The sequence below is a fragment of the Phaenicophaeus curvirostris genome, chromosome 2 (genome assembly GCF_032191515.1).
Source record: "Phaenicophaeus curvirostris isolate KB17595 chromosome 2, BPBGC_Pcur_1.0, whole genome shotgun sequence".
NCBI lineage: Eukaryota > Metazoa > Chordata > Aves > Cuculiformes > Cuculidae > Phaenicophaeus > Phaenicophaeus curvirostris.
In genome coordinates this window covers 75,909,998-75,926,770 of record NC_091393.1, presented here as the reverse complement: position 1 = coordinate 75,926,770, position 16,773 = coordinate 75,909,998, and the positions used below count along the sequence as shown (strand labels likewise).

At 48.5% G+C, this 16,773-nt stretch overlaps 1 protein-coding gene across 1 annotated transcript; it reads left to right on the top strand.

The window, feature by feature from the left end:
- The first annotated feature begins 1,750 nt into the window (after nt 1–1,750).
- On the top strand, nt 1,751–8,161 carry TCTE1 (t-complex-associated-testis-expressed 1). Its single transcript, XM_069851010.1, has 4 exons — nt 1,751–1,971; nt 3,836–4,392; nt 5,420–5,869; nt 7,835–8,161. Exons 1-4 carry the CDS (start codon nt 1,779–1,781, stop codon nt 8,009–8,011), a joined length of 1,377 nt encoding a protein of 458 aa, XP_069707111.1. The 5' UTR covers nt 1,751–1,778; the 3' UTR covers nt 8,012–8,161.
- The last annotated feature ends 8,612 nt before the right edge of the window (nt 8,162–16,773 follow it).

Genomic DNA, 16,773 nt, shown 5'->3' with positions numbered 1-16,773 from the left:
GCTGATGTATTTTCTGCAGTACAGTATGAATCATTTTGCTCCTTTCCTCTAGTTCTCAGCATTTCATGGATCTCCTCTCTCCCCTGTTTTGCCAGTTCTTTTGCAGGCTCTTCCTCAGATGTCGTTGGGAGGAGGAAGGAGCAGAGAGAGGAACTCTTAACAAAGCAAGCTACAGATGTTTCAGAGAGAGAGGGGGCTGTGCTGACTGAGGCTGTACAAACTGGGAGGGCAGAGGAGAAGGGAGCAGCCAGGCTGGTGCAGAAGAAGGACATAGGAGGTTTCATCTGCGGAGCACTGTCTGGCTCACACCCTTCATAAAAGGAGGGGTTGTTTGGGATCAAAGCTCTGTCCAGCTAAGGGACGCTGTGGCACAAGGTACTAGGTGGCAGTTATCTTCTGTGCAGGATGTTATCACAGGATCCTTTTGACTTTACTATGGTGCAAGGCCACCTTTGCCCTGAGGGATCCCCTTGGTCTTGCAGAAAGCTGTCTACACCTCTGACGTTGCCATCCATGCAGCTACCTCATGCTCTTTTAGGTGTCCTGCAGACTCTAACAGCTCAGCCCTGACACTTTTATGTTCAGTTAGCCCCAGTAAGGATCAGCACGAGTCTGTATGTCCTGGGAGATGCTCACCAAGACTGAGTACTCTTGTTGAACCCAGAACTCAAGGGGCAGGCTTCTTCCTAACGTCTTCTCTGTGTCTTTCAGAATGATGGAGCTTGGGAGGGCAACCATTAGGACTTCCAGCTAATAACCATACATGCGAGATCCTGATGTCTAAGAGTGCTGGTTCTGAGGCTGGAGTAGGAAACAACTGTTGGGAAACTTTGGTCTGGGAAAGCTGTGCAGAGTTAATAGGACTGGGCATCCTGCCTTCTGCTCCAGGCTGGTTCTTCTAGCTCATATCTGCATAGGCTCAACGTGATCTGAACAGGTCTGACCCATCTCATCAATTAATGGATGTTTGGAAGGAGTTCAGCTGGAGAGTAATTGGGAAGAACAGAAATACACTTCAGGTGTATTCATCTGTAAAGTGTCTGTCTTTAAAGAGTCATAAGAAAAGGCATACTGGATCAAACCAGCGTATGGTCTGGCCCAGCATACCATCTCTGACAGTGGCTAGGAGCAGGTGCATGGAGAAAAGTGGAAAACCAATGCAAGTATGTGTGTGTGTATATGTGTGTCCTCCAGTACTCTCCTTGCTCCAGCTGTATTCTACTTACAGCCAGCCAGGTGTGGTTTCTGTGCATTGAATCATTCTTGAGGGGTTTCTCTTCCCTAGACTTGTCCTGAAATCTGTACAGACTCTCAGCATGCACAACATCCCATGGCAAGGAATTCCGCAGTTCAGCTGCAAACAGTGTGAAGAATCATTGTTTTCCTTTACTTTAAACCCAGCTCCTGCCAACTTCATGTATTTCTTTTATTGGAAAAGACAATAAATGCTCAATTCTTGTCCATCCTCTTCAACAGAACTCTGAATTAACATGTTATTATATGCTTATGACACATGGTACATAGAGACCTCTTTGCACAGGACATTATATAAAGATAAGGCTGAATAATAGTTGTTTTGCTGCAGTGCTTCCAGTCCAAGCAGAGAAGGCAGGCAAAGGGCAGGGACCAAGTGCATTACAGGAGAGCAGCGTGAGGAGACCATTCTTAGCACTGACCTCTTTCTAAAGTTGCCTTTTTCTTTTGCAGACAGCCCAGCTGGAAAATATGGTGGCAACTCCTGCTCTCAAGCAATTTTCTTGCTTCTCCTGAAGAAGCGCATGCTGAGCAGGATGCAGCAGCCTGCAGCCAGTGGCAGGAGCACAGGCATTCCTTCACTGTACCCATCCCAGGCCGGCCCCACTGCTGACTCGTACTATAAACACTGCATCGCTGAGGATCCTGAGTGGTCTCTTGTCACTGTCCCCTGCCTCACCGAGCTCTGCCTCCAGCACATCGCCGACAATTTTGAAAGTAAGCAGGAGTGTGTTTCACAGAGAGAGATAGTGTCAGTCCCGGAGAGCAGAGGGTCAACAAGGCCGGCAGATGCATCTGAAAGGCAGTGTGGTACCCAGCCCTGCCAAAGGAACAGATGGGAAGAAATATCCCCTCAGGCACCTAGTTAAACAAACTGTTTAGTTCCCAAGTACGTACTTGTACACTCCAGGGATGGCTGTATTCCTCTGGGCTGCTGTCCAGGATGTGAGTCTGCCCCAACCTTGTCCTATCGCTTCATCTTCCTCCCATGCTCTGCTGGACTTACCTACCACAAACATGGCCAGGGCTGTGGAATTGCTGTTTCCTTCTCTGAATATGCATCCATTACAGCAGCACTCAGGGGTGGAGCCCATTGTTTGGAGTGCTGTAAAAAGAGAAGGAGAGTTGTTCCCTGCTGAGAGGAGTTACCATCTCAGAATATGTATTGTGTGCCCAGTCTCAGGCCTTCTCCATGGCTTTTGGTAGTGATGTGAATGTGCTTTTGAAACAAGTGGACTGATAAAACTCAGGAAAAAAAGAAAATGCATGTCTCATCTAGGAACTGGCTGGGAGGGGGAAAGAAAGGGCCTACCTGTCTTTTTGGCTGACTCCGTGAAGTGGCAGCAAAAACCAAAGATACATTGGGACTGTAAGACAGTACAGAGAAGCTCAGTGCTGCCTTGCTCCAGGAGCTGATGGTAGTTGGGAGTCTGACCTGGGACACCCTTGCAGTCCTATCTGTCTGGTCAGTTAGTCTGATGCCAAATGGATTTGACCTACATTGTGTGCACATAAAAGCAGTGTGTGTGGTGTCTTGGGGACCCTCATGCCATTACCTGAGCTGTGTAGCTGCATCTTGTCCACTGATGCGGCTTTAGTGAGCCTGAGTGAAGCTAGCCCAGTTCTGCATATGTATCCCACCTCTGCTCACAGCACTTTGCAGAGAAGGTCACTGCAGTGCCAGCTGCAGGACACTGGAGACTAGACTCTAGGAAAAGGCTGTGGTAAAACTCTGGGTGTCCTTAGAAAGGAAATGCTACAGAGACAGAGGACATATAAAGCTAACCCCATTTTGTGTCTCAAAATCTGATTTCCCATGTGAAGACAGGCCTCTCCACTGATGATTTCTGTTACTCAGCACTACTGTGTACCTGTCATCAAGCATTTGTGATATAGGTACGCGTGGCATTTTTCTGGTGCTTTTTACTATAAAGAACTTTCACCAGACAGAAGCCAGCTGAGACTTATGTTGATCATTGGGAAAGAAACTGTGGGGAGAAAGCTCCTGGGAAACGAGAACTTTTATTTAAATAAGTTGGACCTAAAGGCTAAGAGTATGTCTCAGTGGCAAGGAACAGGAATAAGTTCAGGGTAAGACAAACATCTGAGTTAAGATAGGAAGGAAAAGCACATAGACAGTTGTTCTCAAATATTGTCCTTCAATACGCTTTGAAACCAAACAGAGAAAGTTCAACAAATGACAAGCCAAACCCTGCCATTGCTGTAAAGCTGAATTAGCAGTCTCGGGAGCAGATGTCTTGCTCTAAATATAAACTGCATTCAAGTTAAATTTAAGCTGGGAGCTAAATTTCTGATGCAGTTCCCAAATATTAGGGGAGTAAACCCAATTACACTGATGCTTTATTGTAAAAGTTAGAAATCCTATACAGAAACGTAGAAGATGAATCCTATACATTTTCTGCCAGCTTAGCTCCCTGCACCAGCTTCTGGCAACTGAGAAGAGAGCCAGTATCAGCAGAGAGGAGGGCATGGGTGTGTACCTGTGGCCCAAGCAGAATCATAGCACCAGCCATGGTTCTTAAAGCTCAAACCAACCTCCTCTCCTTTTCATGCCTTCCAGAGAATCCTATTTTGGACCTTCTTCTGCCTGAGCACCAAAGGAAGGTGTTGGACAGACTCTCTACTGGCCTTCCACTCACAGTGACTGCCAACCTAATAAGTGATGAGGAATACTGGAAGAGATGCTGCACTGAGCGCTGGCAAGTGTGTAACATCTCCAATTACGGAGACAGCTGGAAACGAATGTTCTTGGAGCGTCACCTGGAAAACATCCTGAAATGTTTCATCCCTAACACCACAGACCCCAACCAGGTCCTAGACGTCATTCCGCTCTGCAAAAACTATGTGCAGAAGCTGAAGGTTGATCAGTTCCTGCCACCAGTGAAGGTGGATCAGAAGGAGGAGAAGGATGACCTCTCTGATATGGGGCTTGATGAGGTCCCCATGCATCACTACGACCTGGGAGTTCTCATTACTGCACTCCCTCACCTAGAGGAGCTTCATCTTAGTTATGGCGTGAAGGACTGTGGCATGAACTTCGAGTGGAACCTTTTTAACTTCACCTACCAAGACTGCTGCAACCTGGCTGTTGCTGTGAAGAAGTGCCACAGCTTGAAAGTAACATATCTCAAAATGAACCTTTCTTCCTCAGCTAGATCTCCCAATTGCCTGGGGACAGAAATCTAGGGACCAGTTTTGTTTGCTTCCTGTTGCATGTTGCAGTCTGGCAGGGTGCAGAGATATTTTGTTCTGCACGTGGTCTTAGAAGAAATTGTCAGAGGGTCGGCACAAAACATGTTCCATGGAGCCCACAAGAAAGCAATGATCCACTCCTAACTCCTCACATATTTCCAGGAGGAAGGAGAGGAGAAGCCTAGAGTTTTTCATAAGGATATCTTGGTGGTTATGCTCAGTAAATACATGTCAACCTGCTCCAGAGCAGCAGAAACCTCCAAGAACAACATGGGGATATACTCGTATTTGCCTTAGAGTGATGAGGTTTTTTCTTTCTGGGTGCTAACACAATGTTCAGTTCTGTGGCACCTGCAGTACATATACTCAGCCCCCAAACTGTCAGCAAGCAGCGATACCCACAGCGCAGCCAGAGGGAGCTGGCTGAATGCTCTCCCTACAGACTGGCCTGCTTTGGGAAATGCTTGTCTGCTTGGCTTCCAGAAGAGAAATTACTTCTCATGTGGCTATTAAGGTGCTTTGGCCATGCAGGGCGTTGCCCTTTGCAGAGAGCACTGTGGTTACCACCAGTGCATATGCTTGTTCAGACAGTGTTTGACTGTGATGTGGGTGAGTTCTGCTGTTACTCTCTGCAGATGTTTGGGCAACTCTATCTCATTTTAATTTAGTCCACTGTCAGGAAAGCTCATGGAGTTAGAGGAGAAGACCAGGTATTTCCAGGAGATTAACCATTTCTTGCTAGAACAGATATGGGCCATCGGTGGCATGTCCTGCCTGCTGGAATTATCTGTTCATTATAAAAGCAACTATTTGAGCCTACTGCTAAAGACATTTGAAGTGAAGGGAGGTGAATCCTGTCTGGTGGGCTATGGGCTTAATTCACTGGAGGTCTTGTACAAAGCTCAGTCCAAAGCACTGACAGTTTTGGTGTCCCTGTCCTTTATCCCCACAGGTTTTCAAGTTGACACACAGCAAAGTAGATGATGACAAGACCAGGCTGCTGGTGCGTAACTTGCTGGATCACCCCAGCTTGGTGGAGCTCAACTTATCCCATAATCTCATCAAGGACAAGGGGGCACGAGCTGTTGGCAAGTTGATCAACCACAGCAGATTAGAAACCCTTAATCTGTGTAACAACCAGATCCATCACCTTGGGGCTCAGGCTCTTGCTCAAGCCTTGGCTAAGAACACCACCCTGATCTTCCTGAATCTGCGCCTCAACTGCGTGGAGGATGAAGGCGGAGAGGTGATTGGCCGTGCCCTGCTGACCAACACCACCCTGAAGTCCATCCATCTGGGAAGTAATAACCTATCAGAGCCAACTGCTGTACTTTTCTCCGAGGTCCTGGCTAAGAACACCAGCCTGACAAGTATCAACTTCTCGTGCAACCACCTGGGGCTAGTAAGAGAAAACCCTTCTCCCTGAAGTTTCTGAGCCTATGTGGTGGCCATGCAAAGCAGGTGCTGAGCCTGCCCTGCCTCAAGGCTGCAGAATCAAATGCATCCCTCACTTTGCAATCTTGCAACAGAAATCAGTTGTGAGCAGGGAACAGACTAGCAGACGGCAGGAAGGGGAAGGACAATCTCTGTGACCACACATGCATTTATCTCACTTGTTACATCTAGCTCTGTCCACAGGGATGAATCTGGCTTTCAGGCTTTGGGCTTTTGGGCAGAGAGGAATTCCCCACTCCACCCCGGAAACTGAAAACCAGCGAGTATGTCTCAGAAAAATCACAGCCACTTCACACACGTGGGAGTAGAAAATAATGATAGGCAGTATGAGAAGTGAGCCTTATGCATATCCTCTGTACTTTGAATGTGCTATGCCATCTGTCACTCAGCAGCACACAGATAGTGTCACCCTTCCCAGAATCTCTCCTGTCCGTCATGCACTCAGGGGAGACAGTTAGAAAATTGGCTTGGTTGTTGAGCTTCTTTAACTCACCCTGCAGCTCTGGAGTGGTGTGGTAGGTTAAATGTGTCACATCTGGGTGCCTAGAAGTGGCTTCTAAGCCACAGGCTTACATTTTCTAGACAGAGGAGCACCCACAGATCTTACCTACATCCCTAACAACTGCAGTATGCAACATGCCCACAAACCAGATCGCTCCTCTCCTGCTGATTAAAAAGAGCTTTAGAAATCTGAAACTAGACAGCCAAATGCAATCATGCTGGCTTTTAAACTTTCTGCACTGCCTCAATTTTTCTCACTGTCACAATAAAGAGTCAGCAAGACCAGCTGTCCCTGCTGGCAGGAATATTGGCATCAATGTGTTTGACGATGGTTTTAAAAGGATTCGATGGTAGAAAACCTTTTGTGAGTTCTGAGGTTTATGATCCTAGATGTGGAAAACAATTTGAATCTAACGATACAAGGGGGCAAAGGTTGGAAAGGAGAGAAGAATTTTTGCTTAGCAAATAATCTCCATGCTTAGCATCTTCCTTCTGATCGGTTCTCCTGGTACCCATTTGTGAAGCTCCACAGCAGCCCAACAAGCGGGCTGGTGGTATTATCTTTGAGGAAATGGAGGTGCATCAAATTCTTACCTCCATACCGCATTAAAACCAGATTTCTTTCCTGTCCTTTTTGCCCAGTCCTTTCTAGCAAAAGGTCTAAGAATGTTTAAGCAAAAGGTGCTCAGATGAGGGGGCTGCCTGGGTGGAGGAGATGTGGGCAGGAGGCATATTTGATACCTGAAAGAGAATAGCTATGGGGGGGAAAAGTCAAATCGTCACATCCCACATCCCTAAAGACAGTGCTTCAGGTAAGGGATGGAAATGTCCCAAAGTAAGCTCTCTTCCTAAGGGTATCTACGTTGCGTTTTCTGTCCCATACAGCCTGGACTTCAGTTGTGTAAGATGTTCCCCCCAGGAAAGCCAACTCGGCTTGGGAAATGGTATCCAGGCAGGAGACTGCCAGCACTGAGGCTCTCACCACTGCCGAGATGATGAGCAGCACACTAAACACACTGCCCTTTGTCCCCAGCCAGCAATGAGCTGGGGACAGGAGACAGGGTAGAGCAGAGAGTCTTCTCAGGTTATCATCTCCAGCTGTGCTATTAACCAGCCTGAGCTTGAGAACTCCTGACACAGTACCCAGAGGGAGTCATTAGCATGTGTCATATCACTGAGTGCTGCATAAGGTTACACTCTTTTCCTGTGTACTTTTCCTGTGAACAACATTTCAGGGTTGGGCAAAGGCTTTCGCCACTTTTGTTATCATATCATAGGCTCCCCACCACTGGTAGCAAGGAAGCACAGGAGAAGTTGCCCCAGGGAGGGAGAAAATAGGAGGGAGAAAATAGAACACTAAACTTCACTTTTGGATCTCCTCCTTTAACCCCTCTTTCTTACCCCTTTGCAGGTTGGTGGGAAGCATCTGCTTGATGGGCTGGCAGATAATAAGGCTTTGACTGAGTTCGACCTCCGCCTGTCAGAGGTGGGCCAAGAGACAGAGTTCCTCATTCAACAAATTGTACAGTCCAACCGGGAAGTGGCGAAGCTGGGATCTCTGCAGCAATCCCCTGCCAAACGCCTCTGAAGAAAACGCTCCAGAGAGCAATTAGCTTTGCAGGTGCAGCATTGGAGATAACTTTACTTCAGAGGCTTGTTTTTACTCATATTTCTAAGAAACACTCAACTTGTGGCTGCCACCTCAGCCTTCTCCAGATCCCCATCATCCAACCTGTGACTTAATATGAGACAGACATTAGAACTCATGGGACTGTAGTGGCATCACAGAAGCAACCTGTCTCTTGAGCCTGCTCTCCCGCTGCACCCAAGGCTAAATCCAACTCCCTCTGGTGTTTCTTATGTGCTCCGGCAGCATGTTTAGTTCAGGCAACTGGATATAGTTCATTTTTATAGCAAAATCTATCTGGAGTCTCAAATATGGGTGGTGAAAAAAACTCAATAAATGATAGGTCTTTCCACCGCAGTTTCCTGCTTTGCCATGCTATGTTTCTGGTCAGTGCTAGCCTGCTTTGCAAAGAGGTAAATTCTGTATAACCAGATGCTTACCTTAACTACTAAGTAGTTGGTAACCTTGACCTCAATGTAAACCCATAAAAAAACCCTGTGTTTCACATAACTTCAAGCTTAAGGGGTACCTGCAGAACTGCTGGCCCACACAGCCTACAGGGCTAAAAACAGAGCAGTCCCACAGGCTGTGGCCACCTGAGGGCAAGATAGGCACATACCTGTTTGCCTCGGACCTTCAACCACCCCACTCAGGAGAGGTCACAGCAGGGCATTAAGTAAGCAGGCTGACCTCCATCCATCCATCCACTCCCATTGGCTGAGCAATGCAAGGGCTTCACAAGTCTCCCAGCCCTGCCTGGTAACTACTCACAGACCCACCACTGGCAGCCACCTCAGTGAATCATCTGAAACTTTTATTACACCGATTTGGTTTACAATCTTTGTACTTTGATATTTCCAACAAAAAAGGCAACATTGTGATATACTGTTTGTACATATATAGAGAGACAGACAGAGCTAGATCTTATTGACAGAGTTGAAAAGTAAAAACTGTTTCCCAGTGTTCACAAAAGAATTTGTTCACCATGTACCCGCTTCTGCCTTGCTCTGCCTGATGGATACAGACACCCGCATTGCTGCTGGCCACCAGCCCCTGGCCAACAAGACTTTTACCTGCATCATGCCTCCTCCTTATGGATCAGAAAGGATAGAGTGCGAGGCCGTCCCTTGTGGCAGTGGCCACACAAGGGGTGCCAAGAGGGCTCAGCCTCATGCTCTCACAGGTCTGCGTAGCTCCCTTTCCAACTATTTGTGGATGCTCTAGGGGCTACATCTGCAAGAAAACTTAATCAGCGACAGCAGCTGTGATACATCTCCACCTGGACATCCTCTACTATTTGTTTCTCGTCCTCGAGACCGAGGTATTGAATAGATTTATTTCTTTTTATTTGCATTTACAAAATATTTCCACTGAATGACACACCTGAATGAGATGAGAACTTGTGTTCAGAAACAGCAGAAAAGACCCAGATCAGCATCAGACTGATGAAAGAACAGCTCCAGCAGCGAGGGTGGGTTGGGAGATTAATGGAGGTGGCCTGGTCCTGGGGAAGCCTGCCTGTAGCTCCAAGTACAGGGCTGCATCGCATCAGCCAGTTGTGCAATGAAAGCTCGTGCTGGGAGGGCAGCAATGAGATCCCTCAGACATGCTAGCAGACACTTGAGGAATCGGCCACCAGAGCCAGTGAGGAACAAGGATGGAAAGAAAAGGGCTTGGGAAAATGTACCATCACCAGAACAACTATTGACTCACTTTCTAGGATTCTCGCATCTCCTCTTCCTACAAATGGCCAAGACAGTGAACACCACGTGAGCACCCTCAAAACCCACTCCTGTGATGCCACACACAGGAATCCCTGGACAGGTAGCTGCTGCCTGGAGAACCCTTTGCCTTCCCTCCTTTCAATTTCTTAGCCAAAGAGCAAAGCCCCACACTACGTGCCTACATCTAAGACCAACAGTCCACACTATCTGCTAGTTTGCAAAGGTGGAAACCATTTCAAATGCCATGCCTACTAGTAAAAATGAAAGCTCTGACAGCAACAGCAAATTGTCTGAGCATGAAGACCATGGTGTGGGACTGCCTTGCAGAGCATTAACTAGCAGGTCACTCTGGTGGGAAGGGCATGTGCCAGCACAGGGCGAATACAAAGCCCTCAGCTCTCCCACGAGATCCATCTCCAGGATCCATTCCAGGGCCTTGAGATGGGGCATCAGCTGTGGGCCTCCATCCTGAGGAGGGTACATCCTCCAGCACCTTGCCTGGGAGCTGGTCTTACCTCCACTGCCATCCACCAATGCGGCATGAATCACACAGAATCACAGAACAGTTTGGTTTGGAAGAGACCTGCAAAGGTCATCTAGTCCAATGCTCCTGCAGTGAGCAGGGGTATCTTCAACTATTGAGCAGCACGCAGCAGCAGAGAGACCCCAGCCAAGCTGGGAGGATCCCCTGGCCCGTGGGTCTGTGCCAGAGAAATGAGGGGAGACAGAGGTAGCTGGGAAGTAAAGGAGGGGGAATGACACAAAGACTTGCACTTGAGCTGTGCCAGCAGGTGCCCCATTGGACCAGAGCAGAGGCACCCGGCTGGCTCCCCCCTGCAGCAGATGGTGAGCCCTGCTTCCACCGCTCTGAGCACAGTGTGTGTGGTAGTAGGAGCCGGTGGCTGACTTCCCGAGCCTGGCAGCTTCTGCTCTCAGTGATCCAGGCATCCATTTGCAAGGTGTCACACTGGCATATGTCGTAAACAGGACAGAAGGTTGATTTTGAGCACTGACTGGGAGTGGAGGAGCAGGGTGCTGCAGAGATGGGCAGAGGCTGCGTATGGAAATGGTTGCTGCGTTCAGCCTCCCTTTGCTCCGACTGAACTGGATTTGTCCACACTGAGCTTCTGTCCCTGCCGGCCCTCTGCCCAGTCAGCCAAGGTGCTGGTGGCTGAGGTTCAACAGCACGAGGAGAAGGCGGAGGGGTGGCAGTGTGCTGCCCCAGGGACAGCACAACAGAGCCATCTCCAAACTGACAGCGTGAGGGTCCGGGCAGGCTCAGAGCATTTCCATGTCACCTCTTATAGGGGCAAACTATGAAACTGGATTGAGAAGTAAATGGCCAGTTTGTAAAATACAGCACCAAGCGCTAACTGGCCTGAAACACACACAGCACAGGCCATCGCCCTGCACCCCAGACAACTGATGCAAACTCTCCTGATCACTGGAGACCCTGTCACCACCTACAGCATCCATGTTCTGTGTGCAGCATCCTCCTTCCAAATTCAGTCACCACCTATCCCTGGCCAGGGCCCACACATCACCCTGCTGACGGGGCACTTTTTGCTAACCTAGACCCTCTCCTTCTCCTTTCAGTCACAGCAAAGTCTGAGCTTATGTAGCTGGGGAGCAGCGCAGAGCCAAACCCTGCATCAGCTTCCCTAAAAATTAAGTGTTCCTCCTCCCTACAGGCTATGCCTGAAATAGCCACGCCTGTCAGATCCCCATCCCTGGCCGTGATGGATTAGCTTCTCCAAGGCACAAGGCAATTTATTCATTAGTGACATTTACACCTTGTGGCTGCATTAGCCATTGCAGCTTGGTGACATGTGCTGGAGCTGTCAGTGCTGGGCTTGGAGGAAACACCGCTGCTTCGACAGTGAAGCAAGGCTTGGCCTGGGCACCTCAGCTTCGAAACACCTCCTACCTCTCTCCTCAGCCAGAGCGTACACAGCCTGCTTTGAAAGCCCACTTCATTTCCAGGCTTCTCCACCAAATGCCCCGTTCCCTCTGTTTCCTTTTCACTCTCCCTGCCTCACAGCACTGCTGCTCCAGCACAGCAGCCTCCTGCCCTGTCTTGCCTCATGTCTCCCATTAAAACCACCACATCTGCAAAGCCTTTTACAGATGTTTTCATACACCCTCTCCTCTCCACGTGTATTGCTGTGCATTTATATACTATTCTGCCCTCCTCAGTTAGCTCCTCTGTCAGCTGTGCCTTGTTCAGCCCATAGCAAAGCTGCTCTCATTCCCAGTGGAGAAGCACAGAGACCATGTTCAGTGACTTCCCAGCAGTCGTGCTGCTTTCACCATGATGCTGACCCCTAGTCCCGTACCACCACAGCAGCCAACCTGACTCTCCTCCCCAGGGGCAGCACCAGGACCACCAAAATGTCAAGGCCTTCTGTTTTCTAATTTTGGTCTGTTGAACTTACCCTGTCTACAAAGGTTCAGAGAATTGCCGTGGAATTCTCTGGGAAAGCATAAAGTGATGCAAAAGTGAGGCTAGGATGTGCTGCAATGCTCTGCAGGCTGTGGGCTCTCCATCAAGCAAGCATGGGGCATGCCAGGGTAGTGAGCACTGTTGGAAGGCCATGCACATAGGTAAAACAGCAGGTTATGGTGAGGTCTGGCCACCAGCACACCTGAGGTCATCATGCATCTGCTGGCATCTCACAGCTGGCCCGCGGCGCCTAGCAAGGAAAGGTCTGAAAAGATGCAAACACAAGTCCTCAGAGGAGTTAGGGGGAGTGCTCTGGCTAGCTGAGAGGAATGACAGTTTGCACATTGCATTTGGGGAGGGTGAGAAGAGCTGGAGAGTGCTGGCCAGGGAGTAGATCGAGCAGCTCTTGTTTCAGGCAGGCAGCAAGGGATTAGCTTGTTCTAAAACACAGCTTGCTCCATGCTTTTATCCCTCCTTCCCGCCACTCACTGCAGCAAATGTGACACTTCACACCATCTCCTCACAAAAACCAGGCCAGAAGTTTTGTCTCATGAGAAACAAGTAATGCTCTGTCACTCTGCAAAGCCCTTGCTGCGAGGACAGATGGTCAACACCAGACCAAAGCCACAAACACACAAACCCTCTGCAGAGCCATGGGTCCCAGCTGTACCCACGAGAACACAGAAGCCCACCCTGCTGTGCACACATACTTGGGTCGATGGCCTGGTCACACCTCCAGACACAGAGGAAGACTTTATAAACTCCAGCCTCCGTTCCTGACCAGCCTACCCCACTGCAAAGCCACAGGGCTGCCATCCCAGTCTTCCTTGAGCATTTCTTCTCTACCAGCACTGCACATTTTTAACAGAGCTGGCTGAAGAAGAGTGTTTAAACCCAACTTATTATCAAAAATTAAATTTTGTAAGCAGGGAACAGCAACCCGAAATGCTCCTCACAACTGTTAAGACCTTTCAGTCTCATTTCAGTTTGGAAAAGCCACTAGCATTTCCAAAATGAAATCCTGTTATATTGGAGTCTGGTTGTTACCACTTTATTCCCAAGCAGCTGAGCAGTGCTGCACACACTGCTTTGTCAGACTCTCCATTACTTTCCTTGCCCTCCACTCAGCCCCTAGGGACCAGCTTTCCCTCGAAGGGCAGGTGCAGCACAAACAGAGCCCACCAGCTTCTGCCTGGGCTGAGCAGGAGGCAGCGTCTGCCTTCAGCTGATCTTCTCTCTACATGTGCTTCTGGAGATGCATATAGACTCAGGCTTGGATTTTGCCAAACCTTTTCACCCTGACCGGCTCGTGGGCTACCATCCGAAGTCTGAATTCATGGCACAGCAGCTGATAGAGCTGCTAATGGATATTGGGACCATAGGACTGATACAAAATACTAAGTCATCTCACCACATTCTAGCTATGCTTTTTCTTTCACTAATGTGAGTAGCTAAGATTGCAGAAGCAGCTTGTGCTGATGGAGAGTGAAAGAACCTCGTGTGTCTGTGTGTGAAGTTACTTTGCTCTACAAAGTCCACTAAATTATAATCACAGTAGGTGATCCATCTGTTCCCGAAGTTCGAAGGACAGGGGAAGGTTCAGGATGGGCACCAATTTCTCACAAGCTTCTTTTCCCCAAATGAATTTTACAAAAAACAAATGAACGAACAAAAAGCCCCAACAAAAACAGTCTTCCTCAGGAGGAGGGGAGGAATAAAACCCACTTAGCTTTCCAGCAGCCGCTGTGCTTATTCTCAGTGCTGGATGGCCATGCTGCACATTGTAATGGGCTCCTGAAAACTCAGCAGCTTCTGGAAGTGTTGCATAGGTGGATGATGTACCTCTTAGTAGAGCCTGTTATTGAGCTGCAGGAAGAGAAGCTTGCTGAACTCCACAAAGAAACTGTACCTTCCTCAAGACAGACAGACGAGGTGAGGAGGGAAGAAGGAAGGGGATGCCATGAGGCCATGGGTCTTGCAGGTTCAGTTCTGTCCTTGGGACCTCTTTTTCCTCGTGTGCAGAAAAGCTATGGTCCTATGGGAGAAGGCTCCTCTCCCACGGAGGTCAATTTTCTTGTTAGCTTCCTTTTGAGGGAGTTGACGAGATCGCATCCATGGACATAACGTTTCCCTTGGCAGAGCAGCTGTGATGGAGGCAGTAGAGCAGAACAATTCAACCCACTGCTTGTAGAGACAGTAGATATTTAACATTCATTCATGTTGGCCAAGTCCCAACATGAACTCCATGCATCAAAGCAACGCTGTGACAGATGTATTTGTCTGGACTCAAGGACTCTGAGGAGCTGCTAGCCAAGCTCACATTGGTATAGCACCACTGGCTTTAATAAAATTATACTAGAAATAAACATAGCCCATTAATTTCTACCTGAAGTGTGACCAAGCCCCTTTCCCCTTTTTCCAGAATGCCCTCGAGGAAAAGAGACCTAGGCAGGCTCAGCCGCAAGTTCCCACTTAGCTCCCAATACCTATGAATCAGCCTTTGGTGCTCGCACATACTTGGCTCAGTGGAGACTCTAGGCCCATGTGCATCGTGGAGGCAGTATTACCATACAGAGCTAACACCTAAACCCTCCTACATTTCTGGGATGAAATGGATTCAGATCATAGTCATATGGACCTTATTCTAACCACTATATATGACTGAAACATGATTAAAACCACATATCACAAAGTGAGTTTCATAGCTCTTCGGTAACACAAGTTCTTGGTGGTGTTGTAGTATTTCAGACCCATGTCCTACAGCTGCTGCAGCAGGATATGAGCATGCTGCAGCAAGGTTGTACCCTACTAAAAGTAAGGCAGCACCCTGGTGATAACAGACAGCAGTACTGAAGCAATAATTGGAAAGGCTAGAGGGAGAGCTTAAAAAGTATTGTTCTTCCCTTAGGCTGATCAGCAGGCAATTATTTACTGGCATTGGATGCTACCTAATTTTCTGAAACTTGCACTTAATAAACTTCTTCCCGTGGTCCCCTCTCCATGGGCATCCTTAAGAGTTACTAACCAGCTCTGCAGCCTCTCAAGCATGAGTGTAAATACATTGAAGAGGGCAGGGATGGGCTGGGTCTCTAACGTGTATTTTATGGGGAGACGAAAGAGACAGGTGCTTGCTTGTTTGAAATCAGAAAAACAGCAGCTTCCCCAGCACTAATCCTGAATATTTGCCTGGACTCTGGGAGGCTTGGTGTTGGTCATAAGATTTCCTCTTCTTGTCCTAACAAATGCCCCTAACCAAAAGCCCTCTCTGAAATCTCCCTCCTTGGTGTGATCTGCATGACATGCAGTGGTCTCAAAAAGTACCACCAGGCTGACTGTTGTCACCACCTGGTTTTGGTTGAACAAAGAACTGGGCACTATATGGGAAGCTTCCAGTGTGTACTGAAAGATGGATGAATGGGTGGTGACATGTCTTGAGGATCAGCTAATCCAGAGCTCCTCATATGCTCACACTCTTTCTCTTTCTAGTTCAGGAAAGCTGGAGAGCTTTTAAGTACCTGGCAAGCATACTGTCAACAAGAGGAAACACCAAACAGCCCAAGCTTATGGTCCAGCCTTGCAGCAGTGAGGACTGGCTCTCTTCTAGGAATGTATTAATACCATGAAGCACCAAGAAGAGAAGCTGACAATGTTCCTGCTTCACTTGTCCCAGTATGGGAGGAAAGCCTGTTGACAAGTGCAATGCTGAGCCTAGAAAGCTGCAATGGGTGAATGACGTATGGAAAAAAACAAAGTTGTCTGACTGCAGAGATCTACTAGTTGTGCCCCTGTGTACTGATGAGCACATGGTTTTCACCTTCCCAAAAGAGGATGCAGGCTGTCCTGCTCTCCTTGCGTAAGGGGCCAGCAGTTCTGTGTACTTTGCTCACTTTGAAGAGATCTGAACCAGAAATGAGGACACAGCCATCCTGACAGACCAAAGCACTGCAGACACCTTTGGCCCTCTCTTCTCGGCCAGGTCAGGCTTAGAGCAGGAATGATATACTCACTACACAGAGAAAACTTCAGCACCATCATGCAACCCACAGCTTGTCCAGTAAGAACCTGGGGGAGAGAAGACCCTGGAATTGGTGAATGGAAGGCTGCAGAAACCAGATAACACCTGCTTCTGTTGGGAAGGCCATGGGGGAAAGGAGCAGAGCCAATTAAACTCACCAGTCAATGGAGGAGAAGTAATGGGATTAAGATACAGCAGGGAGAATTCAGGTTAGATAGAAGGGAGCATGCTATCATGAAAGGAGCAGACTGGGCCATCGACCGAGCTGCCAAAGGAATCGTCATCACCGACACAGACATGGCAGAGAACAGACATAAGTCTGCAGGAAGAGCAGGCGCCTGACTGCTGCTGAGCCTGGAGCTGTGGCGGGTGGACGTCTGTGTGCCGGGGGAGATGGGACCACTCCATCGCAGACAGTCTGTGCACCAGAAGAGGGACAGACTGTCTTTGGATATCTGTGCTGATAACCTGAGATACAACGAGAATTACATCAGCTGCCCTTTGCCCAGGGCACTAGGGTCCTTCAACAACACTTAAGAGG